At 40.3% G+C, this 27,719-nt stretch overlaps 1 protein-coding gene across 1 annotated transcript in view; it reads right to left on the bottom strand.

Moving 5' to 3' along the window:
* MYO3B (myosin IIIB) overlaps positions 1-27,719 on the bottom strand; it is a 296,479-nt gene that overhangs the window by 247,327 nt on the left and 21,433 nt on the right. The window contains exons 4-7 of the mRNA XM_065413693.1: positions 12,757-12,940; positions 5,395-5,529; positions 1,423-1,527; positions 1,064-1,163 (exon numbers count right to left, since the gene is read on the bottom strand). Coding sequence (XP_065269765.1) covers positions 1,064-1,163; positions 1,423-1,527; positions 5,395-5,529; positions 12,757-12,940 — 524 coding nt within the window. The remainder of the gene's footprint in view (positions 1-1,063; positions 1,164-1,422; positions 1,528-5,394; positions 5,530-12,756; positions 12,941-27,719) is intronic.

The following is a 27,719-nucleotide window of genomic DNA, read 5'->3' as shown; positions in this document are numbered from 1 at the left end:
TTTTGCCTTAGGCCACATATGTTTCTCCCAGCACTACTTAAAATTGAGTGTCTCTACACTCAACAGTAATGAATTTCTGCCCCTAGCAGCTAATAAAGAGGCATCTGCTTCCTAAATTTATTCCACAAATTTAAAACCAACAGATTTTAAATATAATTTTAGTTTTATAATACTGTGACATTAGGAGAGTTAAGTTTGCTTTCCCCTTCATGCACCGTATTATAATTCTGGGCCATTTCTTTATTGCCAGAATTCTGGCATGCCAGTTTTATGGTACTTTCTCAATATATGAATATTTTACTTTAGCAACATGAGGAGTTAGGCAAACAGCTGTACAATACTGTATTTTCAAAACTGTTTACCTAACACTTTATACTGACTCACTATGCTTTCCTGCTCCCTTTACTGTTAATAAAATTTCTCTTTATATGTACATATCTGACTCTAAAGAGGAACTACAGCATTCTTTTACTTTACTAAATGTATATGTATTTCAAGATAGAAATATTCATCTGAGGGTAAATTCTATTGCAAAGTTCCCCTTCCTCTAGCTCTCTCTTTATGCCTCTTGTGATGTTTCCAATCCAGCCAGGCTCATGTCTAACAGCACTAATCACAAATTAAATGGATCTGTTAGTTTGTGAACCCATAGGACCACTTTACCTTCTGCTCAGAGGGAATAAATGTGCTTAAGGCTAGTGAAAGCCATTTGAAAGAAAAAAATGTATCCTTTTCATATGCAAAAGATGCAATATTTAAATTTAAATGAGAGAACTTCCTTGAGATATTATATTCCTAATGGAATGCAAACATGTTTCATAAATAAAATGGCTTTTTTAAGCTATTGTTTTAAAAACCCTAAAATAGATTTTCTGACAGGATTTCCTAGGTTGCTCCATCTGCTACTTTTCCCCATCACTCCCTAAATATCTCAAGATTCCTCCTGGAAAATTCTCTCAGTAATTGGTGTTCCAGAAACACCTCTACCTTCTGAGTGGAAAATAAATGGATGCCTTTGGCTAAACTGCACACATCAAGAAAACAAACAGTAAGCAGTCATTACCAAAGTCAACAAGCTTGACTCCTCCTTCTGTTGTCAGAAGAATGTTGTTCCCTTTGACGTCACGATGGATGATTCGGTTATTGTGTAAATGTTGAAGGCCCTGTATACCCATGACGACAAAAAATAAGTTTACTCCCTTATTTTAAAACAATTACCCTACTATTAGGGAGTGTAATGAAGACAATCTGCACTTCACTATAGAAACATCTGTCTGCTTGATCACATGCTTGATATGCCCCCCTGCTGCTATAACAGCCAGCATAATATTGTCATCATTACCATAGTTTATAAATGGAAAATGTATGAGATGGGTAAATTGCACCCTCTACTGTCATTACAAGCCTGATGAACATCCTTACCAAGAGAGCACCATATAAGATGTATGAGATTATAGCTTCATCCAACCGTTGGCCACACTTCAGCAGGCCTTTGACAAGATCTGTGACAGAACCTCCATTACACAGCTGTGAAGAGAATGGGGACCAAAAAAGAAACAAAACACAAGACCCCTATTACTCAACAGACTTGTTTAGGTTGTGGATTCCTACTGTAGGAGTCTGCAACATAACACAAATCCCAGACCAAGTAGATTTCCACCTGCAATTATTTAAGTTGTCATCCTTGTCATAGAACATATTTTATTAACAGTGTTGACAATAAATCATAGTACTTGGGGGGAGGGGTGGAAAGCACAAGTCAGAGGTTGTAAAATTTAACTAAAAGTGAAATATTAAAACAGAAAAACTATATGTTATTATAAAAACAGAATCTATAGATCCGGTTTAATTTATTTGAATATTTTCACAATAATATGTGCATTGTCTTTTTGAAAAACTGCCTTTGTGTGAAGAAAAGGCCAGAAAAGACAAGATTGATTCACTTGATAACTGGGAGGCAACAAATTACAGTCATTTCAAACCTTCACTCCATCAATGCTCCTGCTGGCAGGCAATATAAAATAGACAGCAGCCATATCTCTATACTCAGACTTGATGGCATGCTCTGCCAACAACTGAGATTAAACATTCTGATCCAGAAAAGCACAGCTTCTTGCAAGCACTTTCCATTAATGGGCTGCCATACATCAAAGGAGAAGGAGGAGAAAAAGTAAAATTAGAACCTTTGTAAATGTGTTTTCACCCACATCATTAGTTCATCAACCATGCCCCTCTAGCAACTGCTTCCCCCTCATCCTCCTGCTCTCTCCCTCTTTCTCCTTTTCTTACTTTTATATTTACAACAACTGTATGACACTTAAAATTAAAAGGAGCGTTGTTTGGCAGGATTTTTTTGCAGGGTGGGGAGGTCATTATATTTGTTCTTCCAGAGTCACCTCTTATTTTTGCAGAGCGGTCCCTTCTACACCATACCAAGCTTTCTGTCACGTAAAAATCATATGTCTATATCAACAAGATACTTGAACTCAGATCTAAATTCCCTTTGCATTGGCAGTATTCAGTCTAAAAACTCTAATGCATAAAATCAAACAAATGGCATGAAATCAAATTCTAAAATCCTCCTTTGAAATCTAGCAATCTACTACTCTTTTGTTTTTCCTTTCTTCCCTAAATTTTGTCAATCTAGTATCAGTCCCTCTGCACGCTAATTTGCTATGTGCTATAGGAGGTATGGATTTTTTTCACCATAACTATAGGACTAAAAAAATCTATTAGAATTCTGAACTTTTCTGCACGTGAAAAGTGCATTATGTTAGCTACTTAGGATCCAGAACACATGATACATTGGCTTCCTTTATGCAAATAAGTTACTGAAGTAATATTCCATCAGTGGTTGACAGTGGCTGATGCAAGAGTTTACCTTTCCTTTTTCACTTGAGAGCTTGTTCCATCCAGTTGGGAGGGAGTCCTTAAGCCACTATCACACACCAAATACATTTGTAGATGAACTAAACCCTTAGGTGGAAGGGAGTGTATGCGCTTACCTACCCAGGGCCGGCTCCAGGCACCAGCTGAGCAAGCAGGTGCTTGGGGCGGCCAAGGGGAAGGGGTGGCACGTCAGGCTCTTCGGCGGCGGGTCCCTGTCCCTCTCGGAGGGAAGGACCTGCCGCCGAATTGCCGCCGAAGAAGAAAGCGGCGCGGTGGAGCTGCCGCCGATCGCGACTTTTTTTTTTTTTCCCGCCGCTTGGGGCGGCAAAAGCCCTGGAGCCGGCCCTGTACCTACCCGTGTTTAGTTATTTGCCTGGGGAGCCATCAATGCCATGTATAGTCTTTATTATCTTTATTGTACTAACTGTGTACTATTGAGATGTGTTGTGCTAATTTTATTTGCATTCTTTTTTCACGAAAAGCTATAGCCAATAGAAAAGTAATCTCAAGGGACTGGTAATGAGATATGAAGTCTTTCAGCTCAAGGCCACCACTTCAAACCCAACCCAAGTTGATTGAAAGTGATACAGTCTTATGGCTGTTCAGTAGCATATGTGAAATGAATCACATTCTCTCCAAATAGCTAAGTACCCACAACACAAAGACCACCACCAAAATTGGCAGAGACAGCCGTGTTGGTAGTCAATAGAGAGCTCTGGAATGAAATGATCATGAACACTGAACTAGCTGCCTGCCACTAGAGGTGGTCCTTACATAAGAGAGCTAATGCATGTTTTTAGGGACATGGTCTATGAAATATCTTTTCTATGAATAAACATAAAATGTTAGTTCTCAGTGTAGCACCTTCCCTCATCATATAAAATTAAATTAAGGGCCCACTTCTGCTTCTCTTACTCACTTTGAGTAGTACCTTACCATGGGCTTTAATGCAACTACTCACCTGACTAAGGTATTGCTCATAGTGAGTAAATGTTGCAGAATAGTGCAAGGAAAAATATTTTTAATTAGAAAATTGTAAAGATGCTCATCACAATGACTATATGATTTCATCAAAGAAACAGGGATCACAGTAACAGAGAGCTTTGTATATACCCTTTTACTGAAAAAAATCACTACACTATTATAAAACGTAATTGCTGTGCACAGACAAATCTGCATGCAATTCTAAGGCAGGGAATATTTCCAAGGTCAACTGTTTCAATAAACTTCTGTATATAAGAAAATGAGAAGTTTTGTCTTAAATTTCTTTACAAATTTTAAATTAGGTGCACCAAAAACAACAAGCTATACATCATTAATGCAAAAAGCTAACCTGCGGAAATGGTATGTTCTTGTGACGTTCATGATTCGGTTGTACAGAACAGCATGTCTGATGTACTTTGGGATAAGAATGTTAGCTGTTTCTCTGTTAGTCACTAAGAACCCATACAGCAAAAAAACCAAAAACTGATGATCATTTTGATAACCATTGAAACTTATTATGAAAATTGGCATATGGTACCAAATGCTGTCCTCCATACCGTATAATGTTGCAATGCATAAAAGTCAGGTTTATTGTATTACTGGAACAGGGTTAAAGTAGCACATAAAGTGATCATACTTTACTCTGATTCCACCCACAATCCCAGAATAGCTGGATGGTCCTTCCAAAATAATCAGTAACAAATACATCACATTTATATTGATGTAACTATGTTATAGAAAAATACTGCTATGGTGCAACACCCCTATAAGATCACTCTAATCTCTGTGCTGGGCTCCATACACAATTAATCCTTTAGGAACATCCTAATCATCTGAGTGAAATCCTGGAGCTAGTGCAGTCAGTCAATGACACTAACTGCAGTGCAGTCAGAATGACATCCCTCATTTTGAGAACACTGAAACCTGCTAAATGGGCAGAGTCTGCATAAGCCATTTAAAGTGCTAGATATTCAACAGCATCCTGTTATTAATTTTACACTGCCTTAAGACAGTTTTCCCATTACATTCTCTCAGCCCACATTTGCAATGGGTGCCAGGTTTGGTAAATACTGTGTGTGGTACTTCAACATGAAGACATCTTTTGGATTATCCAATGAGACCTTGACTTCTCAACACTAACACAGATGTTTTCTCCAGCATGGAAGATCAATTTACTTTCAAGTAAGAAAATTATTATGGAGCCCATTCTATGTTTTTGAAGACAGAACGAAGTACCTTGAATGGCAATAAAGTGCTGATACCAAGCCCCCATGTCTGGGGTTTGTTACTGAATAAACACTGAGTGTGTTTTTTTGAAGGGTGGATCTGCAAACACCTCCCACGGCCAGACTGTTTGATCAATATCCCTAAACACAGAACCCCAAAATTCTAAGGTTCGTCTCTCAGTATAGAGCACAGAGACCCACCATTTGCTGTTTCTGATTTGTTCACTTCTAAAGGGGAGCACCTCGCCCTAAAAATCCATTTTAATTAAGTTCTAACATTATCAAAATATCTTACCTCAAGAACTAGCCAGAGCTGTCCTCCCACGTATTGATCCGCTTTGTAAAACATTCCATAAAACTTAACAACATTGGGATGATTGGGAAGAAACTGTAAAATATTATATTCTGCTTCAATTTCCTCATCCACATCCTAAATGGAAAACACAAATACGGTGTATAAATAAATAATAATTCAGTACAACAAACAAATAAATCTTCATTGATAAAAAGAAGTATCTATACATTATTTCATACTTCTAAATGTCTTTACTGTGATGCACTGAAAACAATCTGATCAAATAATAAAATCTGGTCAAAAACCAATCACACCACAATTGTCTTATTACAAATAAAAGTGTGAACTCCATGTGCAGTCAGTAGTTTTGCCTCAAGGGTACGCTTAATGCATAATAATACACTGCTATCACAAAAGTAAAAATGGTGCTTAGCTCTGCTCACTTGTCTAAATGGAAAATTTGCATATATATCTTTTCTAATTTGTTCCTTAAATCTGCATTTCTGATGGTTGAGCTACTGTAAATACATGAATCTTAGCTTCATTTTTTCTTTTTAAGGTAATCTGATGAACCTAGTTATATAGCAGTTTTAAAAGACATTAAATGGGACATGAATAAAAATAAATACATCTTTAAAACAGGAGAAATTTATACAAACTAAAGCCCACGTGGAAAACGGCTACAACAGGAACTATTAAACAGAGCAAAAATCAAAATCCTCAAAATAAGCAAAAATTTGAGTATTTGTCTAAAGAGGGATTTTTGTGAAGATGAAATAACAAAAGACCAACTATATTGCACAATAACCCACATGAGCCCCAGTTCAGCAAAGCACTTAAGCACATGCTTAAGTGTATTCCTATTCAGCACAGCCTTTGACTTTAACAGGACTTGAGCACATGCTTCAAAGTTAAGCATGTGCTTAAATAATTTGCTGAGTTGGGATAGTTTGCTGTATCAAGACCCTGGTACTTTATTCCATTAATCACATATTACTTATTACATTCTTCTGACTCATACTGTACAAGGGATGAACAAGTTGTATTTCTGTAAATAAAAAAGGGGCAACTTTTCTCAGTACGGGTTTTAGTCTCAATGTCCCAGTCAAATTCCAATGCGGATAATTACATACTGAAATCCTGTGGTTTCTATTGGCCACAATATTTGCCACACATCGAGGTGTAGGTGGTGCAACCTAGTAGTCAGAACAGGAGTCTGGCCTTATGGTCAGAGCAGAATCAGAGGGCAGAACTGGAGGCATGGTCAGGAGGCAAGTGAATGGTCAGTAGCAGGAGTCAGAACAGAACTGATGTCATGGTTAGGAGACAAGCCAGTGGTCAGAGCCAGCAGCTATGAATCAGGGGGTCGGAGGTAGGCAGGAATTAGGGATGGAATGGAGCAGGCAATGAGTGGAGCAAGGGCTGAACAGGAAGTAGGTCTGGTGCAGCTATGGGCATGGAACGCATTGAGCAGCCACTGTGCTCCTGTTGCTACCAGGCTTAAATAGGGAATCTGTTGGCCTTTCTGTCCAATCAAGGAGCAAAATCACTTTGTGAGGGTTTACTGGGTCCACTCGAGCTCATTGGGTTGCTAGGTGACCACGCCCAGAGCCAACTGAGTTCCTGACAGTATGGCCCCCTTTTGGGCTCCTCCTAGGAGCTCATGGCCCTTGCTTGTCAGGGTATCTTTGGTGAAATTCCCTCAAGAGATCTGGAGTGTGAACATTTTCTTCTGGTTCCCAGAATCACTCCTCTGGCCCATACTCCTTCCAGTCTGTCAGATACTGCAGCTTCCCCTTGACTTATTGGGAGGCGAAGACCTGATGGACTTCATATTCCTCCTGCCGATGGACAATTACAGAGGGTGGAGGAGGATCTACCCAGTTGGGGAAAAGGTTGTCAACAAACGGTTTAAGGAGAGAAACATGAAAGACAGGTGAATCTTGAGGGATTCTGGCAGTTGAAGCTTGAAGGCCACTGGTTTATTTGCTCGATGATCCAAAAAGGACCCAGGTATTGATGGTCAAGCTTGACCGAAGAATGGTCTGTTCTCAGGTTCCCAGTTAAGAGCCAGACCTTATCCCCTACTGCTAGGTTAGGGGCAGCCTATCGCTTTCAGACCGTGTAATGCTTATAAGTTTCTTTACTGGCAAGTAAGTGTTCCTTGAGTTCCTGGCATGTTTTCTGGACCATATCCATGTCCCTCAGGACAGCAGAGCTATTGGGCAGGACTGGCTGGAATCAGGGGTAAAAGACAAAATTTGCAAAGAATGGGGTGTGTTGGGTGGAAGTGTGGGTTGAGTTGTTGTACACAAACTCAGCCAAACAGTATTGGGAGCCAATCATCCTGACAGAAATTCAGAAAACAGCAGAGATACTGCTCTGACTGCCTCTTTCAGTTTGATCATCAGTCTGCGGATGGGAGGCTGTTAAGGTGAGGAATTTAGTGCAGAGAAAGTGAAGAAATTCCTGCCAGAATCAAGAAATAAATTAAGGCGCTCAGTCCAAAATGGTGCAAGTCGGTATGCCATGGTACTGAAAGATGTGCTCCAGGAAAGCTTGTGCTATTTCATGGGCAGATGGCACAGTGCAGCAGGGAATAAAATGGGCCATCTTGGTCAGGAAGTCCACTTCAGTCAGGATAACAGTGCCGTTGGAAGCGCAGTAACTCCACTATAAAGTCCATTGAGAAGGTGGACCAAGGAAATGGAGGTTTGGGGAGGGGCTGAAGGAGGCCCATAGGGTTGGCTCACAGGTTCTTCATACAGGCACAGAGGTCGCAGGACTTCACATAGTTTTTAACATCTGTTCATAGGGTCAACCACCAGAAGTAACTAGTAATCAGATTCCAGGTTTTAAATTGGCCGAAATGTCCTGCTATAGGTGAGTCATGGCACAATCTTAGCACCTGAAGTTGGGAACTGGTCATCAAGTGACTAGTGAGGGCCGAACAGACAAATTGGGAGGATTTAAGGAGAGCGTGAGGGCTTTCTGCTCCACTTCACAGTATTCGTCCTTGCAGGACAAGGCATTTGTCTTCTCAATCTTAGACCCAGGATAGTAGGTAACCATAAAGTCAAATTGGGAGAGGAAAAGGGCCCAGCGAATCTGACATTGGTTGAGTTATTGTGTTGTCTGTAGATGCTCCAAATTCTTGTGATCTGTCCAGACTTGAACAGGGGCCTGGGCCCCCTCAAGGAGGTGGTCCCACTCCTCAAAGGCAGCATTGATGACCTGGAGCTCCTTGTCCCATACATCATCTCTCACCACGAGTCAGTTTCCAAGAGAAGAGGGCACAGGGATGAAGCAACTGGTGAGAGGACCATATCTATTGCAAAGTCCAAGGCATTGGTCTCAACTATAAAGGCCTTTGTAGGATCTGGATGGGTCAAAATGGGGGCAGAAATAAACAACTTTTTCAAGTGGTTGAAAGCCACCTGAATGTCAGGGGATCAGGTGAACTTAACTCCCTTCTTGAGGAGGGACATTTTAGGGGCTACCAGGTCAAAGAATCCTGGATGAATCGCTGGTACACATTTATGAATCCAAGAAACCATTGCACTCCACAGATATTCAAGGGTGCCTTCCACTTGGTGATGGCTGCAACCTTGTGGGGGTCCTGCTGGAGAGATGAGACAGCTCAGAAACTCCACGGTATCCTTGTCAAATTCACATTTCTTGTGTTTCACATAAAGTTGATTTTGGTGAAGCCAATCAAGAATGGTGTGGCACCTGGTGGTCATGGAGTTCTTGGTTTTCTGAAAAAATGAGAATATTGTCTAAGATGATCATAAATTGATCGAGGATATCTCAGAAGACATTGTTCATGAAATGCTGGAAAGTTGCAGGGGCATTACGCAGACCAAACATTTTGACCAAGTATTCAAAATGGCCATAGCTGGTTCAAAATGTTTTCTTCCATTCATCCCCCTGTTGGACTCTGATCAGGTTGTATGCTCCATGCAGATCTAGCTTTGTGAAGACCTGAGCCAAATGGATTCTTTCCAGGAGTTTGTTTCCGAGAGGAAGAAGACATTGATTACAGATAGTGATCTTTTTTAGATGTAAAGTCAGAGGGAGCCATCCTTCTTAGGCACAAAATATATAGATGTTCCCACGGGGGAAATCAAAGATTGGATGAACCCTTTACATAGATTTTCTTCATGGTACTCCTGGAGGGCCTGCAGCTTAGGTTCAGATAAGGAAATATGTGTCCAAAAGGAACCTCGGTTGAAGGCTGACTGTGTAATCATAACTGTGGTGAGGAGGTAGGGCATACTCCTTCTGTTTGTTGAATACTTTGGCATATTCTAGGTATTTGGCAGGAATTTCAGGCACTGCTCATAAATCTTTGGTTCCTAACTCTGGATCCTTCAGGGGCTTCAGTGTACCGCAGAATGTGACAAGCCATTGGCTTGAGCTGGGCAGGCATGTTTGTCGGCACCGCAGGGAACACAACAGTATAGATCATGGGTGCCATCTAATTTGGGGGTCATGAGTGACAAGTCAGGGGACACCAAGGACGTCCAGTGAGTACAGAGCGCAGATGACCCTGAACTGCAAGATGCCTCGATGACCACCAAAGGTAATGACCTCCAGGAGAACTGTCTGATGCTTAATGGGGCCTGAAGAGAGAATTGACCCATTGATAGCCTTGACAAGCTCAGGGAAATCCCTGCAAAGGATTCCATGCCCCTTAATGAACTCCTGGTCAATGAAATTGCCAGAGGTGTCCAAGTCAACCAGTGTTCTAAGTGGACATGAGGGATGGCAGAATGCCACAACTGAAGAGGGAGACAGAGCAGGGAAGCATGCTGGTTAGGGGTTGCCAAGATTCTGGCAGATAGCTGGCTTCACAGTTTGCTGTGGGGAGGAGGGGAGCACTGACCCAACCCTAGCCCCCTCACACTGGGACTGGGCTTTGGTGCTTCCCAACCTGGAGGTGGACCAGTCTTTGGTAGGGCACCCTGCTGCAACATGTCTGGTCATCCCACAATGTAGGCACAACCCTAATGCCTGACAAGTATTCTTTTCATTGCCAGAGAGGTAGGGCTCAGTAAACTTGCATCATTTTGGAGTCTGGTATGGCAATAGGAGCTCCAGGAGACATAAGAATTCTGACCAGTGGGGGTCAGGTGGCCTGTCATTTTTCTTAGGCTCCCTCTGTTAGCTGATCACCAATCCTAAGACGAAGATCAATTAAGGCTCCCAGGCTAGGTGGAAGTTCCACCCATGCTAATTCATCTTTGATTGGGTCATTGAGTCCCTGCCTGAAGTAGTGTCTCTGCACAGTGGATATCTGCAACCAGACATTTAAATTCCTCTGCATAGTTGGTGATAGACCCAAGACCCTGCCACAGTATATTCTTGATTAGGAATCGAAGATGATCTCCATTGCCTGAACAAAGTTCTCAAAGTGTTCAAGGAGAGGACTGGACCCCTGCAAGAGTGGTGAAGCCCCCTTCAGGGCCTCTCCAGTGGGCAGACTAAGCACTAATCCCACTTGGGATTGATCTATGGGGCATGACTGTACATGCCAACATGAACTGGAATCCACAAAACTTGGCACAATCCCTGTTAAATTTATCAGGTAGGGGCAGCTTAGTCTCACAAAAAGTGGGTGCACGAGTCGGGAGTACAGAAGACACTGCCCGGACATGTACCTGGGCCTGGAGGGATGCACTGTGGTCACACAGCATGGCGATCTGAACCTGCAGTTCCTGTAGGATCTAAACAACTTCTGAGAAGGTGGGCTGGCCTCCATCTGGGCCCCCTCTATGCCAGCAAGTGGGCCGCTCAAACTCACACACCGAGGTGTAGGCAGTGAGACCTATTGGTCAGAGCAGGGGTCTGGCCTAGAGGTCGGAGCAGAATCAGAGGGTAGAACTGGAAGTATGGCCAGAAGGCAAGCCAATGGTTGGAGCCAGAGATCAAAACAGAAGCAAAGGGCAGAGCTGGAGTTGTGGTCAGGAGCCAAGCCGGTGGTTAAAGCCAGGAGTTAGGGGTTCAGAGGTAGGCAGGGCTGGAGAGGAGCAAGGGCTGGACAGGAAGCAGGTCTGACGCAGCTTCGGGTGCTGCTGATGCAACCAGGTTTAAATGGGGATCAGTTGGCTCTTCATCCAATCAGGGAGAACAGTCACTTAATGAGGGTTTACTGGGCCCAGCTGAGCTCATTGGGTTGCTAGGCAACTGCAGCCAGCTGAGTTCCCGACAATATTCTTCTTCAATTCCTGTCTTAACTATTGTGTACTATCCCTGTGCACTGTAAAAAAGCTGCTGCTTTCTATTCTACAGCTGGCAGCACTTCAGTGGTGGGTGAAGGAATTCCATTATAGAGTTTGTATAGATTTTACAGTGATATGGGATCCTTTCTGATGAACAGCACTATATGAATGTAAGATATTACCATTAGTGTATTGGAAATGCCACCGTGCAATCTGATCATGTTCATGCTCCAATTGCTGCAACCTTGGATACCTAAAATCTGTACCAGCGAACTACCCAGGTGCACTGCCAGAAATCAAGGTCAGCATGAATGCTGATTTTGAATAACACATAAGGCTATGAAAAGGGGAGATCTTACCAGGTGCTAAGCAACTTTCACTCCCACTCACATCAGAGGTCTTTGTGAGTTGAAAGTGCTCAGAACTAGAGTTGGCTGAAAACCACAAAACAAGGTGCAATTTCCAAGTGGCTGTTTGAGTCAACCAGATTCATTCCCCTCATTATTCTTGTGATGATGTTTAGGGGTTGGCTGTTCATCATATGAACACACACATTTGAATGTGAACAAGCATATTCCCTATTTATTTACCATCTGCTGTGTGTCATTTGCAATTTGCTATTCTGCTGTTTGAAAAGTTTCAGTCATCCAATCAGGGAGCAGAAACAATACTATGCGACTTAAATGACCAGTCACTCAGTGAGAATAGTTTCAGTGAACAGTTTTCTAACATCTCATTGGCTGAAACTTGTTTGCAAAAAACTACTGATGAATATTTGTGAATAATGACTAACCATAACATTTTGTCAAGTCATGAATGGTTCACAAATAGAAAAAAGGCAAAATTAATTATTTTAAACAGATAATTCAGTCTGCTCTGCGTAGCACCTTGTAGGACTGTGTCCTAAGTTATACAAAAGAGCCTTACAAAGGGGTCAGTGTGAGGCTGGATGCAGTTTTTTTTTTTTCTTTCCAAACCAAGTAGCCCACATCTGCTCATAATATATTTAACAGGTCCCTCCAGCTTGTTTTCAGTTTGCCTAAACTTTGAGTCAGAGCTTCAAGCCTGTTTGAGAGTAAAACCTTTTAATGTTAACAATGAAGTTATGATTAAAATAGGATTATAATCTTTTACTTACACTGATAGGATCCAGAATTTTTACTGCGGCCAGACTCCCGTCTTTCTTATTGGCAACCTTATAGACTTTACCATAAGTGCCTTTTCCAATGGTCTCTATAATCTCCCAGGTATCTGAAGGATCAGCTAATGATGCGAGTCCAATCATATTGGGATTATATTGAAATAATCCATATAGTGGCGTCCTGGAAAACAAAGTTTGTACATTTGTTAAATTTTATGGGATTTAACAAATTGTTTCTTATTCATTCATTTATTTATTTATTTAACCAGCTAGCTGAGGAAACAGATCGAGCACAGAATATGGAACAGAATGGAACCAATAAGCAGCTACTGATGGCTTCCTTCTGCCCTGAGCACTACTATTAACTATAGAGCACTGAACCAACAGGGCAGGCAAAGGAAGAGCCAAATCAGAACCCAGAACATCACCAGTGGATAAATAAATATGGCCACATTGAACATTTCTCTTTCCCAATCTTCAGCTTTACAGAGTTGGGGTACTCTGCCTGTTGCCCTGAAAGGCAGTGTTGAGCTCTGCTGTCTTCTTCTCTAGCATTTGGACCAAATGGCTCTCAAGTGAATCTATGCTTTAGATGGATTCTTGTGAGCAGGGAAGGGGCCCTGCCTTGGGGACCTGAGAAGGGAAGTAGTGGGGGCTCTTGGAGAGAAAACAGGAGAGAAACTGAGAAAAATGCATAAGGAAGGACACATTCCCTAATTATTAGGACCTTGAGCAAGATTTTGGGCACAACTATTTTAAAGATCTCCAAATACCCATCCAACCTGTGATTAAAATTTGATTGTTCTGGAAAGGAACTAACATACAGCCAGAAGGGAAAGCCAGGAAAGGGGAGATCCAGCAGGAAGAAAGCTGGCAGGCTGAAGAAGTGAGTGAACAGTGCCAGTAATCAGGGAGAGCAAGCAGCCTGCGTTGTTATCATGATATAGGTACTGGGTCAGTTTAACTCTGGTGGAAGGTGGCTCAACTCCATTGACTTCAGCAGAATTGTGCTCACTTACTTCAGGCTGAATTTGGTCCATATTTTTATTGTGTAAATAGCATCCTCTAATGTTCTTATTCTCACTAGTTGCGTCAGGAGGATTCATGTGGGAAAATTACGACTGGAAACATAGTAATATAGTGCCTCCCATCTGAAGCCAGGGACATTCTGTCTGGTCTTCAATAAAGGGAGAGAGTGACCTTGGAAATGTGTGGTGAGTTTTATAAACACAAAGTTAAAATTCATGTTTAGTTTATGCATTTTTTTTAATTGTATGGCCATTGTACTCCTTAAATCCAACCTTATTATTTACAATACTTTGGTTCTTTATATCAGACTCTAAAAGTCCATGTTAAAATTTCTGAAGCCCCAGCAATGTGCTTGACACTGTTCAAGGAACAAGTCCTTTCTCCAAAGTCTAAAGGACACAAATAGAGAAGCAGGTCATGTTGGAAAGTCTACATTAGCTTGAAGGTTTAAGGAAGGGGGCTTTGAGTTTGGTTACTGGCTCATTTGTTCAGGGCATAGGGTGACCATACGTCTCGTTTTGGCTGAGACAGTCCCCTTTTTAAGACCTGTCCCCGACATCCCAACTTGCTGGGCATTTGTCCCATTTGCTCTTGCCAACTGATCATCAGCAAATGGGACAAATGCCCAGTTTTGTGAAAAAAAGTGGGGTGCACCCATCTGTGGGGTGCGGAGGAACGTTCGTGAGTGGCAGTGCTCAGGCTCAAACTAGAACCCAATTCCAAATAAACCCAAACATGACTGACCCGCAAAACAAGCTAAACAATCTACCTGAAATACAATGTTCATTGACTTATTTGCCCTTCCCTGTAAACTACAGTTACCTACATAATATTTTCATCCCCAGTCATGACAAGCTAGCAAGAGGATTCTTTACTTTGAAAGAACCATGGGGCTGACTGGAGATACTTATTGCTGACAAAGGGTCATGAAATGAAGTGGGAGCTCTTGAATGTACTTTTTTTTGTTAAGTCTGTGTGAATTTATTATCTGATCAGGATAGAAAAGATGTGTCTGTCAACAGAAATTCAGTGGCCATTGTGTACAGCACAGTGATGAACATGAATTTGTAAATGTTTTATCCTTAAAAGACAAGGACAATATTGGAAATGTTCTTCATTACTGTAACATTTAAAATAAAAACAAGACTATACAAAATCATATACCTTTTGGTCTATTTTTATTACAATGAACCTTTGTTTGTCTTTTTCCATATGACTAAGTTTTATGAAGATAAGTGCTTTCGGGCAGGGACTGTCATTTACTATATATTTATACAGTGACAAACACAATGAGTCCCCAGCCTGGTTGAGGCCTTTAAGTGCTAGCACAAAATAAATGTTAAATAATAATGTTAAAATGTTTATAATAGAAAAGCCTACAAAACCAAACAGCCAAATGCTAAGTTGCAATGTCTCTAAGTTGTGCAGGAGGCTGAACTTGATGATCCCTTTTCCCTTTTCTGTTCTCCCAAAATCTCCCTCATATGGAATACAAAGAGTGGCTTAAAGCTATGGTAAGCTTAGTAGTAGTACTTCCACTGACCTCACCAGAGGGTGTTTCAGTTGCCTACAGACCATAAGAATTCTGTGAGTTCATCCACCAGATGGGGGATACTTTTCAGTAGTTAAGTCTGTTCTAGTGTACAACACCCAATTGGCAAGCAAAAAGCAGTCTACACCAGATGTAGAAAAATAAAGATTTGGCAATTAACACTACTGGGAGTGGAGCAGCTTTACACAGAGGCTATTTGTGACTGTGCAGTAGGGGTATTTCAGAAATGACCAGATGGCATCAGCCAGCCCACAGTACTGCACCTAACCTTATATACAAACACAGAAGTGACCAAATACAAAGCAGGTGCAACTCAATGGATTTTAGTGGACTTGCACCCACTTACACTAAGGTCGAATTGGGCAGCAGGCCTGTGATTTTTTTTTTTAAAGAGGAGATGATAGCCTAAAATTTAAATAAGCCTAGTAAAAGTCCATCTGCCAAAGTGAATAGCTTGGGTGATAGAAGAAACTATCCACAGAGTGCAACATCTGCTTGGCCATGTCTGGAGAGTGTTCCCTTTATTCCAAAATAGACACTCTCTCTCCAGCAAGAAATTAAACTTGTTTTTCTAAAACATATGTTTTAAGAATTATTTTAGGGAATTTCTATGGCCAGTGTTATACAGGAGGTCAGACTAGATGGTTATAATGGTCCTTTCTGGCTCTCAAATGAATTCACACAGAAAAATGAAAAGACAAAAACACATCACTCACGGACGAACACTTTTCACAAAGTGATCACTCAATATCTCACCTATCAGTCCTCGTCCTCAAAGGAAACCTGCACAATACCTTCAAAAGACGAGCCTGGGGACTTAAATTCATAACTCTGCTGGGCACTAAAAGCCATGGACTTAAACAGAGACACTGGTTTATGGCTCATTACAACAATTTACAACATACCCTACTGCCTGCTAACCGCTAATTCCCACTTCATTTTAGTCACCCGCCTACAGCATGTGTGGAACCCTTCTGCTTAATCATCTGTCCCACCTTGTATTTAGCGCAGACTCTCTGGTTACTTTATCCAGACCTGAGGAAGAGCTCAGTGAAGCTTGAAAGATTGTCCCTTCCACCAACAGAAGTTGGTCCAATAAAAGAGATTTACCTCGCCTACCTCGTCTCTCTCTCTCTCTCTCAATACAAATTTAGTCAGATCTGGCATGACAGCTAAAAAACTTTCAAATACAAGTACAGATGTTTGTTAACTGCACTTACAGAAAACTATCTTTCATTGTGTAGCATCATCACTTAACAGCATTTCTGAAATAAAAATAGCAGAAGTTGAACTCATTATCAAAAAAAGAAAGGAGGATGTAAAGAAGACATGGCATTGGCACGATCAGGACAATCTGTAACTCAATGCTCACTGTTAACCACAGTTTTCAGAAAGGATTTTGAGGAAAGCGATCATGTTATCTCTTAATGCTGCATAATATGGGAAGCAAATATTACACTTATGGTTACCTACTTTATCTCCTCTTTTGAAGAAAGACAGGATAAATCTGACGCATCTCCAAAAACATAAAGGCAATGGGTGCTCTTACTATGCAACTTGTTTTTCCCTCAGAACAGTGCTCCCAAATTAGTGGATCTTTTTGCAAACCATCATCTTTCATTCTCTAAAAATGCACTATAAAATATAGAAGATTATATAAAAAGCATGTTCCAAATAGAGCAGAAAATTCAAATCTTTGCATGTATTAATGTATTCATATTGATATTCAGCCAAAAAATAAATCAGAATCAAAACGAGTATCCAATAATCCAGTGTTCAATAGCATCTAACTCCAAATGCACAAAAAGTAGCTATCTGAAATATCAAGCATGATGATTCAAAAATCAGTTGTGTGTGTCATTGTAGTATCGTTATTCACAAATCTGATATTGAGATGTAAAAAATTAAAAAAAGAAATTATACTTGGATTTTGCAAACTGTTCCTGTTTTCAAAGCAGAATAAGGATCCCTCCTTGTCCTGTTTAATGTATCATAGATTCCAATGCCTCATACAGCAGGTGAGAGGACATGATACGAGAGACCAACAAACAAGGATAACAGAGTCAACAATTGCTTGATTGTGTTATTTTTACTGTTGCCTCACTGAAATTGCAAATATGATATATAGCAACAGAGGCTTCTCCATTGCTTTTCAATAGACAGTCAATATCTCATCCCGTGTAAAATGAGCCATCTGGACAGGTTTGCCATAGCCCTGAAATTAGTACAAGGTTCAGCTCCAGCCTAGTGCTTATGAAAGTCATGATGTACAGTACTAAACATTTTTGGACTCCACTTCTAGCTGGTAGTGGGCACAACAGCAATTCCAGTACATACACTTACACAATGAAATAGAAAATATTGTTATTGTTCCATATGCACAACTCTGCATGTTGTTAGTGTTTGCATAGCATTCTGGCTCCGCTTCTATCACCACTTGTACTAGAGTAGGTTAAAGCTGCTCTTGTGAAGTAGTTGGCTGCATAACCTGTTAGCGCCTATTTAAACAGTAGAACCATCAAAAATATCACATTCAAAATCAAATATTCAGCCTTTGCAGTGAATTCAATTTCGTTTTTGTTGCAACTGAGTGGGCCCTAGTATTAAGGCCCCACTCAGGCCTATTCAGAAAAAGTCAACACACTCAGCTATTGCTACATCAGCCTGCTTTCTGTCTCTTACTGATGTTCTTACCCAGCCAGCCACTAAACAAGCAGTTGTTGTTAGTGGAACTAACGAACCCTTGAAAGGCACAGGAAAATCAATAGTCAGAAAAGCTCCTTCTGCTAGTCTGACTCCTTCTGGCCTCTCTTGCTGAATGGGGCAAAACAAAGAGAATGTCAATATCTGGAAATTAAATGTTCAAAAGAACTCATCAAAGCACTAATCTGTAACTATTCTCATTTTGTCACTGACAAGGAGATCACAGAGTTTCGAGCAGAGATTTCTCTTGAGGCTGAGGATCAGTCATAAAGGGAGATGGAGAAAAAAGGCCCTGACCTCTGTGAAACTCACATTGAGGTGTAGGAAAGTTAGGCAGGGAAGGAAATAAATAGGGCAGGTCCACTTCTGAATAGCATTATGAGCCAATGGAGTGAGGTACAAGCAAGACAGACTGAGAGGGACCAGGGATAATAAAAAATCATTAGTCTTAATTGCAGTTTACAGGGCAAACATCACTTGAGTACAGAAACTACTAAATGAACAAGGTACATGTAGTTCCCAGCCCTCCTTGCATTAGCCCATGGGGTCCCTTGCCATTTCTCTTCTCTCTGTACCCTTCTTACTTATGAAGAGGGCATAGTCACCTTCAAGAGGTAAATCCAGTAACAGGCACACTTTCGGGTGGTCAGCAGATAGGTCAAGATGAGCTGTTTGCAGATTACAGTACCAAGAGAAAGACCATGAACAGTAGCTTCCTTCTTTCAATCTTTTCTGAACCTGAATATGCCTCCTGCTCAGTTCTGTTAAGGGCCAGAAAATCCCATGATAGATGCAGCTCCTCAGGTCATTATGTGTAGCTCAAATAGACCAAAGCAGCAAGACCCATGATAAAATTGTGAGACATAGCAACACTGTGACTGAGCCCAGACCAAAACCCTGGACCTGAACAATGACAAACCTTGGGAAAATTGAATCTAGCTCCAAACTTCACGGCTGACCCCTATATTTGAATTGTGCTGAATCAAAACCAAGCTCTGGATAGAACTGAATTCTGGGGAAAATCCAGTTCTGAATTCCATCTCTTGAGCCCATGTCTACCACTCACTCGCAGGGCTGAGGTTTCAGTCCTAAACTAAGTCATAAGTGAATTATTTGGATGGTTTTCTCCTAATATTTACTGTAGATTTAGTCCACATCACAAAGTAAGCATACATTTGGCACCATTTTTGGTTTGTAGTAAAGATAAATCCCCAGGACCAGCTAAGCAGAACTGATGAATATCTCGACTGAGATGCACTGACAGAGAAATGTGTGGAAAATTACATATTCCTCTCCCTTATGGTGCTTCATTCACGCCAATACTATTAGATAGGGCTGTCAAGCGATTAAAAAAATTAATCGTGATTAATCGTGCAATTAAAAAAATTAATCACGATTAATCGCACTGTTAAGCAATAATAGAATACCATTTATTTAAATATTTTTGGATGGTTTCTACATTTTCAAATATATTGATTTCAATTACAACACAGAATACAAAGTGTATAGTGCTCACTTTATATTTATTTTTTATTACAAGTATAGGCACTGTAATAAAACAAAAGAAATAGTATTTTTCAATTCATCTAATACAAGTACTGTAGTGAAATCTCTTTATAAAACGGAGTCCACTCAGTCCTATTTCTTGTTCAGCCAATCGCTCAGACAAACAAGTTTGTTTACATTTGCAGGAGATAATGCTGCCCACTTCTTGTTTACAGTGTCACCTGAAAATGAGAACAGGCGTTCTCATGGCACTGTTGTAGCCGGCATTGCAAGATATTGACCTGCCAGATGCGCTAAAGATTCATATGTCCCTTCATGCTTCAACCACTATTCCAGGGGACATGCGTCCATGCTGATGATGGGTTCTACTCGATAACAATCCAAAACAGTGCGGACCAACACACGTTCAGCAGAAGGTTACTTTTCTTTTTTGGTGGTTCGGGTTCTGTAGTTTCCGCATCGGAGTGTTGCTCTTTTAAGACTTCTGAAAGCATGCTCTTCAGATTCTTAAACCTTGGGTCGAGTGCTGTAGCTATCATTGGAAATCTCACCTTGGTACCTTTGTGTTTTGTCAAATCTGCAGTGAAAGTGTTCTTAAAATGAACATGTGCTGGGTCATCACCCGAGACCACTATAACATGAAATATAGGCAGACTGCGGGTAAAACAGAGCAGGGGACATGCAGTTCCCCAAGGAGTTCAGTCGCAAATTTAATTAACGCATTTTTTTAACAAGCATCATCAGCATGGAAGCATGTCCTCTGGAATGGTGGCTGAAGCATGAAGGGGTATACAAATGTTTAGCATATCTGGCACATAAATACCTTGCGATGTTGGCTACAAAAATGGCATGCAAATGCCTGTTCTCACTTTCTGGTGATGTAAATAAGAAGAGGGCAGCATTATCGCCTGTAAATGTAAACAAACTTGTTTGTCTTAGCAATTGGCTGAACAAGAAGTAGGACTGAGTGGACTTTTAGGCTCTGAAGTTGTACATTGTTTTGTTTTTGAGTGCAGTTATGTAACAACAACAAAAATCTACATTTGTAAGTTGCACTTTCACGACAAAGAGATTGTACTTGTATGAGGTGAATCAAAAAATACCATCTTTTGTTTATCATTTTTACAGTGCAAATGTTTTTAATCAAAAATAATACACACTTTAATATATATGAAAATGTAGAAAAACATTCAAAATATTTAATAAATTTCAATTGGCATACTATTGTTTAACAGTGTGATTAAAACTGTGATTAATTGCGATTAATTTTTTTGAGTTAATCGCATGAGTTAACTGCGATTAATTGGCAGCCCTACTATTATAAACATTTATTTAAAGGAATAGCAAAAGAAAGTCCAAATTACTTAAAGGATTTACCCAAGAAACTGTGCTCACAAGCTTGGACATGCATTGTAAAATTTACACTATTTAAAACCAAAACCAAGAGGTACTAGTAGCAATGACAGAATGAAAGTGAGCCTCATTCCTGAATGAAACAATAATTGTCCACCGAATGGCAATAGACATAATGTCAATGAAATCCAAATGCCAGCCAACTCATTCAGCTACTGAGAACTGAAATAAGGTAAGAAAATTATCTGGTTAATCTGTAGCTCTGTTTTAGTAGTTTCCCCTTCAGAATCTGACTGTTGCACTTAAAACAGACCCACAAAATAATCTTCTATCATAGATATTTTTCGCCATCAAAATTTTCTTCAGGTGTATGAAAAATATATAGATCAGTGGTAAAATATAGAGTACTGCAGGAAAAAGAAAGAGAAAGTGTGTATGTGTGTGCGTGTGCTGTCGAGTATTTAAAGAAGATTTGTGGCAGCCAACTGCATGAGTTAGGAGAATACAGCTGGCAATTGACTAACATTTCTTTACTGCAGTGGAAACATACCTATATTTTTTAACTCTTTCCTCAGAAGCACAAGGGATGGCCACAGCTGGAGATGGAGCACTGGACTGGGGGGGCCAGGACTCAGAGGTGGCACAGAGCATTCTCTCTCTCTCTCTCTCTCTCTCTCTCTCTCAGGTGCTTGACTTTCTGGTTCTTGCTCACATGTTCAGGGTCTATCTGCTCACCTTATGTGGGGTTGGGAAGGAATTTTCCCCCGGGTCAGACTGGCAGAGACCTTGGGGAGTTTTGCCTTCCTCTGCAGCATGTAGGTACAGGTCACTTGCCCTGATTATCCGGGTATATCTCACTTAATAATTTCCCTGCCATTGCAAGACCTCAGGCACTGGTGCACCTTAGTCCCTCCTAATCTCTGCCAGTGGCCCAGAATAGTCTAGTCTCCTGTGAGCTGTGATATTTTGGTCTAATTTCAGTTGTTGGGTTTAGTGTGTGGGTGCTGGGGGGGTGTTGGTGGTCAGACAAATGATCCTGTGTTCCCTTCTGGCCTTAAACTCTATGGCTCGGTGACACATAACAGCCATGTTTATTGTCTCCAGTTATGTGCCACATAGGCACTGACTAAAAAAAGCAAAATATGATTTGTTAAAAATGCCTGTAGGGCAACAAAGTAATAGGCTAAGTCCCCTAAATACTATGGTGAAATGTTCCTCTCAAAATAAAAGACTTTGGAAATGCCACACCGTAGCCAACTTTTTGCAGAAGTTTGGCAAGTCCTATGTGGCTTATCCCTAAGTATTTGAAAATCTGCTTTAACTGTCTGCTAAAGATACAATTTTACAAGCACTGATTGTTTCTGCTCTCAGGGGGTCCAGTATATTCCTGTCAAAGCTCTAAGGATGAAGGATTTTCCCATTTCTCTTGCTCCATACTTTAACACATAAGGTTCCACATCACAGCCTCTATTCATATAGCCAAGCGGATTTGGACCACACTCAATTTGGATCCCATCGAGGATGCTCTTTAATTGACTTGTTGGTAAGAGCTGCAAGAAACTGCCTTCCCAATGCACTTTATCCATTACTTGCACTTTATTGTTATTGGCTTCGTCAGAAACAAAGAGGGCATTTACAACATAATTATGGTGGCTCTTAAATTTTTTGAACACCTTAACCCAACAGTAAAAGCCTTACAAAATCCTAATAGTTCTGAAAGAACAGAATTGGTAAAAACGTAACTTCAGAAAACGAGGTTCCATATTGTTGGAATAAAACTCTTCTATAAGCCTAAGTACAAACCAGAAACCTTTTCATAAATATCCTGGAAAATGGTGCATGTGTACAATCCAGACCTGAGCCCAATGAAATGTTTTTGTTGCGCTTGTTACCATCGTTTGTTGCATTAGTTACCAATTCTTTGAAAGTTAGCCCTCCTTGTGCCACTTTATATATGAGAGAAGCCTGAAGCTGTGTCATTCACATTGTCTCACAGTGTAGTGTGATGGATCTGCAAAGCAGGGGACTACAGCACCCATCAGCCTTCTCCCCACTGCACATCACTTTCCTCCTGGCCTGGTAAGGTGAATCCTGAACCAGGAAATGGGCAGGCTTTATTGGGAAGCAGCGCCTGCATGGCGAGCCAGGAGATGCAGAGAAACTGGAGACAGAGAGGAATCCCCAGGAACCATCTGCAGAGCAATGTGTGGAACAGACGATGGTGTGTGAAGGACTTATGGGGGAGCAGCCACGGATGGGCAGGAGGCCAGTGCAGAGGGGTCCCAATAAGAGACACTAACTGAGCCTGGCCTGAAAACCCACAAGCTCCTAACTGCTTGAGTAGAGACTGAATTGGGGAGGGCAACCCCAGGTACTAGGTCTGAAGAGCCCTGACTCTCCACTGGACTGCCCTGGGGCCCAAACAAGAACCGTTATTGCTCAGTTTGAACTGTAACTGTTTAAGGCCCAGTACTTAGGGTATTTGCAACCTTTCCCTTTCCTTAGCCCTGTGTCTGAGTGGTTACTGGGACCCACCAGGGCTAGTGCCTAAAAGGCATAGCTGCTGAAGAGCCTACAATGCTCGCCTCCAAATGGTACAAATGGCACACTACTGGGTTTGGTGTACTCCAATACTAAGCAGCCCCTCTAAGTACAGTATTATAATTGGTGGTATTAGATTGTAAAACTATTGTCTGGCCTGTTTATTACTCACACAAATAGGCACAGAAAAGATCATTTATTTGTGTTTACCTAAATTGTATCCTCCAAATGCAGGATCCTTCAGGCCTACTAGGGGTGTTGTATAAGCCCAGGAATGTTGTGTAAGCCCACTATCCACTCTAGAGCTGGGACACTAAGAACCCCTCCCCTCAACTTCTCTACTCCTCCTGGACTACCTCTTTCCTTTGGCTCACCCCCATTGCTCACCAGTCACCTATCAAGCTCTCTACGGCCACCTCTATATTGGCTCTGCTCCATGGCTGCATGACTGTCAGCCTGGGCCCTTCAGCACCACAGGTACCAGGAAAATCAGCCTTACACTGCTTCCTGGGCATTCACTTCCAGACTTCTTCCACCTCTGGTGTCATTTTTGGACCTTAGCCCTCAGTGGGACCCCTCCTTCTGCAGCCTACAATCATCATCATCAATGGTCCCATCTGGCCTTGAAATCTATGAATCATCCCAACTTGCTCCTTAGGGGAGTCATTTTTATGCTCTTGTGGGACTGGCAAAAGATGCAATATTAACCCTAGAGAGGGCTGCTCTGGGTTCCCAGAATGAGGCCTCACAACTTGTGTTTGATAAGACATCTCCTCTCAGACTGCTTGCATATTTAAGAATAGAGGGAATGACTATTAGGGTTTGGTACAAAAGGAAGGGATTAAAGATAGATATGAGCCCTGGCCCTGGCTCATCTCTAGTTTTTAATGGCCATATGTTCCTGCATGGTCCTATTACTTGTTTGAACTATATAGCCCATTAAACTACACAATTCTGAGTTAAAAGGCAAAATAATCCTAAAGTAAATTTTCACACTGTTTTAATTTTTAAAAAACAACTATCAAGGTGTCTGATCTCATCTTGGTGCACGTTAATGTGATCATTCATACCTCAGGAGAAAACTGTACCCTTCAGAGCCATATATTACCCTTGACCCATGCAAAAAACTTCCAATGATGTCAATGGCAACATATGATCCTATGGAACAAATTCAACCATCAGTTATAACCATTCAGTTCCATTCACTTCTATGGAAGTGAAAATTTCATGGGTTTAGCAGAATAGATTTTGGACCATCACAGAATGGCACTTCTCAATGGAATGTGTACAAGACAGTGATGCATCTGGACTCAGGAAGATGCTTAAGCAATTATTTAAGAAAGCCAGACAGATAAAAAGAAATCCAAAGTCCATTTACAAAGTACATGTTCTCCCATGAAACTTAAAGAGTTTTCAGGAAGGGTCAGCATAAATATAATGGTGCTGGATTAATGATGGCAGGTTAGAAACAGTTTGACTAAACAAAGCTGTACAAAAATAAATAATTTTCACCACTGCCACTGAAGCCTAATTGCATTTCTCACAAATTTGCAAAAAAAAAGGGAAACATGTCAGTTTGATCTTCAATTTTTCTTTTTTCTTTTTTCTACAAAGAAGGTATATTTTGTAGGTAGAAAACTGTTATTTTGCAATGAAAAACTAAATTTTCAAAATTTCTGAGCAAAAATTGAAAATTTCTGCTTGGAGTAAATTCATGAATATGTATAATTTTGCCCAGAGTTTAGCAGAGAAATCTGTGTTCAGTGGTGCAAATATTAACGTTTTGCTATGGCTCAAATTAATGAATAAATGCAAAAAAATAATGAATAACTAACGAGATAAAAACAGGTACACTTGCATTGTCTTGGGAGGTCCGATCCTCAATGGTAATGAGCACCTGCATTGAAATATATGGGAATTTTCAGTGCTCAATACCACTTAGGATAAAGCCCTTAACAGCTAATGAATGACAATAGTGCAGTTCATTTTACAGTAAAATTAACAGTGCTACATCTAGAGTTTTGATCATTCAACATATCCAATATTGGATAAAAGTAATAAAATGATTTATCTGATTAGTTACATTTGATTGATAAATATTAAATTAAAAATATTAAAAATAGTTAACATAAAATAATATTAAGCAGATGAGATTTTTCAAGATAAGATCCAGTTGTCAGTCAGTTAAAATTAACAATTTTTTTTTTAAATTCCTAATCAGTGGCATTGCCACTGCAAAATTATTATTTGTCTTAGCCATCTAACTAAAATTCCTGTAAGTGAAATACATTAAAACAATTGCAAATCTCTAATAGCTAATACATTTCAATTTTGCCTCAAGCTGGGAGTTCAGTGCTAAAATGAAGTTTATAATCCCATGAGCCCATTCAGTTATAAACTGCAGGTGGCAAATCAAGAGACTACAAACTATGCTCCCTGTGTGTGAAAATCAATACCCGAAAAGGTTTTCTACACCTCCTTTGACAGCAATTTAACAGCACAAACAAAAATGCATGTGCTAGTGGTGTAAATGTAGGGATGAAGGGCTATGAACAGAACAGTGACCCTTAGACCAGAAACAGCCTTTCACCACATTCTACTTACAAAGCTTGAGATGCTGTGTGCACAGAAGGAGAAAAGAAATCTAAGGCAGGTGCAGGAGAAAGCTGGAAAGAAAATAACTGGAAAGAAAATAACTGCAAACTTACATTAGTGACCTATTTTCTGAAACCAGCTTATCTTATATTGGATTTTTCTCCCACTAAGAAATATCAGATTTCTTCAGGACTAAGAAATAGCTCTTCACATCTGCCAATGCTGCACATTCTGAATTGTGTTCCAGTGTCCTGTACTAGACAATACAGCATGCATTAACTTCAGGTGCTTGTCATGGAGGGTACAGATAAATCGGTTCAATCCCTAGCAGCTTCACTTCATTATTACTAAAGATTAATGTGACACTAATTGGTCCTGAGCCTGATCTATTTATTGAGTCTTTTACAAGTATGAGCTGTAGAATTAAAGCCACTTAGCCATTCACAGGGAGTGAACAGCAACTGTTTAATTTTTTGAAGGGATTTTCCCAATCATTTTGCAATACACCTTCATTTTATAATGTAATCAATCATATTTCATCACTGGAGTGCTTGAATATTACTTTTAAGGCAGTTTTATATTAATGAGACTTTTTAATAAAATTGGACATTATCCTTTATCCACAAGAAAAATAATAATAAACTGTTAACCATGATACATACTATAATCCTGAGTGCCGACAATAGGTCTTGCTCAAGATGAAGTATTTTCATCAGTAAGCTAGTTATTATGCATTACCAGCATGTGCGCAGTAGCCTAGCGTGACACCAATTTGCATAATTTTTCTTCTCTAACAGGCTTCAAAAATAATAATAGGCATACTAGATAAAATCTATTAATTTTAAACTTTAGCTGTTATTTTTATGGAGTAACTTATCAAAAGAACGTTGAAAGAATTAAAATTAATAAATTATAAATGTATCATTCTGGCTATCAGATGTGGGCCCGTAGCCATCTAAACTGAATTCAGAAATGAAGCCTAAGGCAAGTCCAGAAGCAAATTGCTCTGGGTCCTCCCCCATGGAAGTGGCTGCAATAAGGTGCAAGGAGAATGCCACTGTCCGATAATTACCAATAGCAGCAATGACCTGGAAAATCAGTTAAGGCTTTCATTGTACAGCTAGATTATATAGATAGATAAATAGTAATGAGTATTGGATATGCACACAAAGCTGTTATGGTTGAAGTATTAACAACACCTTAATCTACAGCAAGAAAAAACACTATGAATACTGATTTTTTTTTTTTTTTGCACACTGAACCTAAACAAGATATTCCTGTATGTTAATATCCATCAGAAAGATTAATGTGTTAGAAAACTTTGATGGCCAATTAGCTTCAGAAAGAAAAGTGAAAATATCTTTACATGGTATAATGGAATAAGTCAGGGCCCATTCCTTATCTTTATAAATTAAACATTTGTATATCCCGACCTGTATAGCAAGTATATTCTCTTGGATATTCACCCTGTAAGAAGTCTGGCTAAGGGACATCTTCAAAGAGGGATTTAGGCGTGAGTGCAATTTACTATGCATTTGATATATTGCCATTGTGAAATAACATTGCTCACTGTACAATGTATGAGGAAGGTGATTACACATTTACACATGGACTCAGTCTCCACTACTACAAAAGCAAATTACCAAAAAGCACTCATCTACCCCAGTGACAGATGCTGTGT

This window comes from Emys orbicularis, chromosome 11 (genome assembly GCF_028017835.1).
Source record: "Emys orbicularis isolate rEmyOrb1 chromosome 11, rEmyOrb1.hap1, whole genome shotgun sequence".
Lineage (NCBI taxonomy): Eukaryota > Metazoa > Chordata > Testudines > Emydidae > Emys > Emys orbicularis.
Note: the sequence above shows the minus strand (reverse complement) of the source record. Positions and strands in the feature narration are given on the sequence as shown.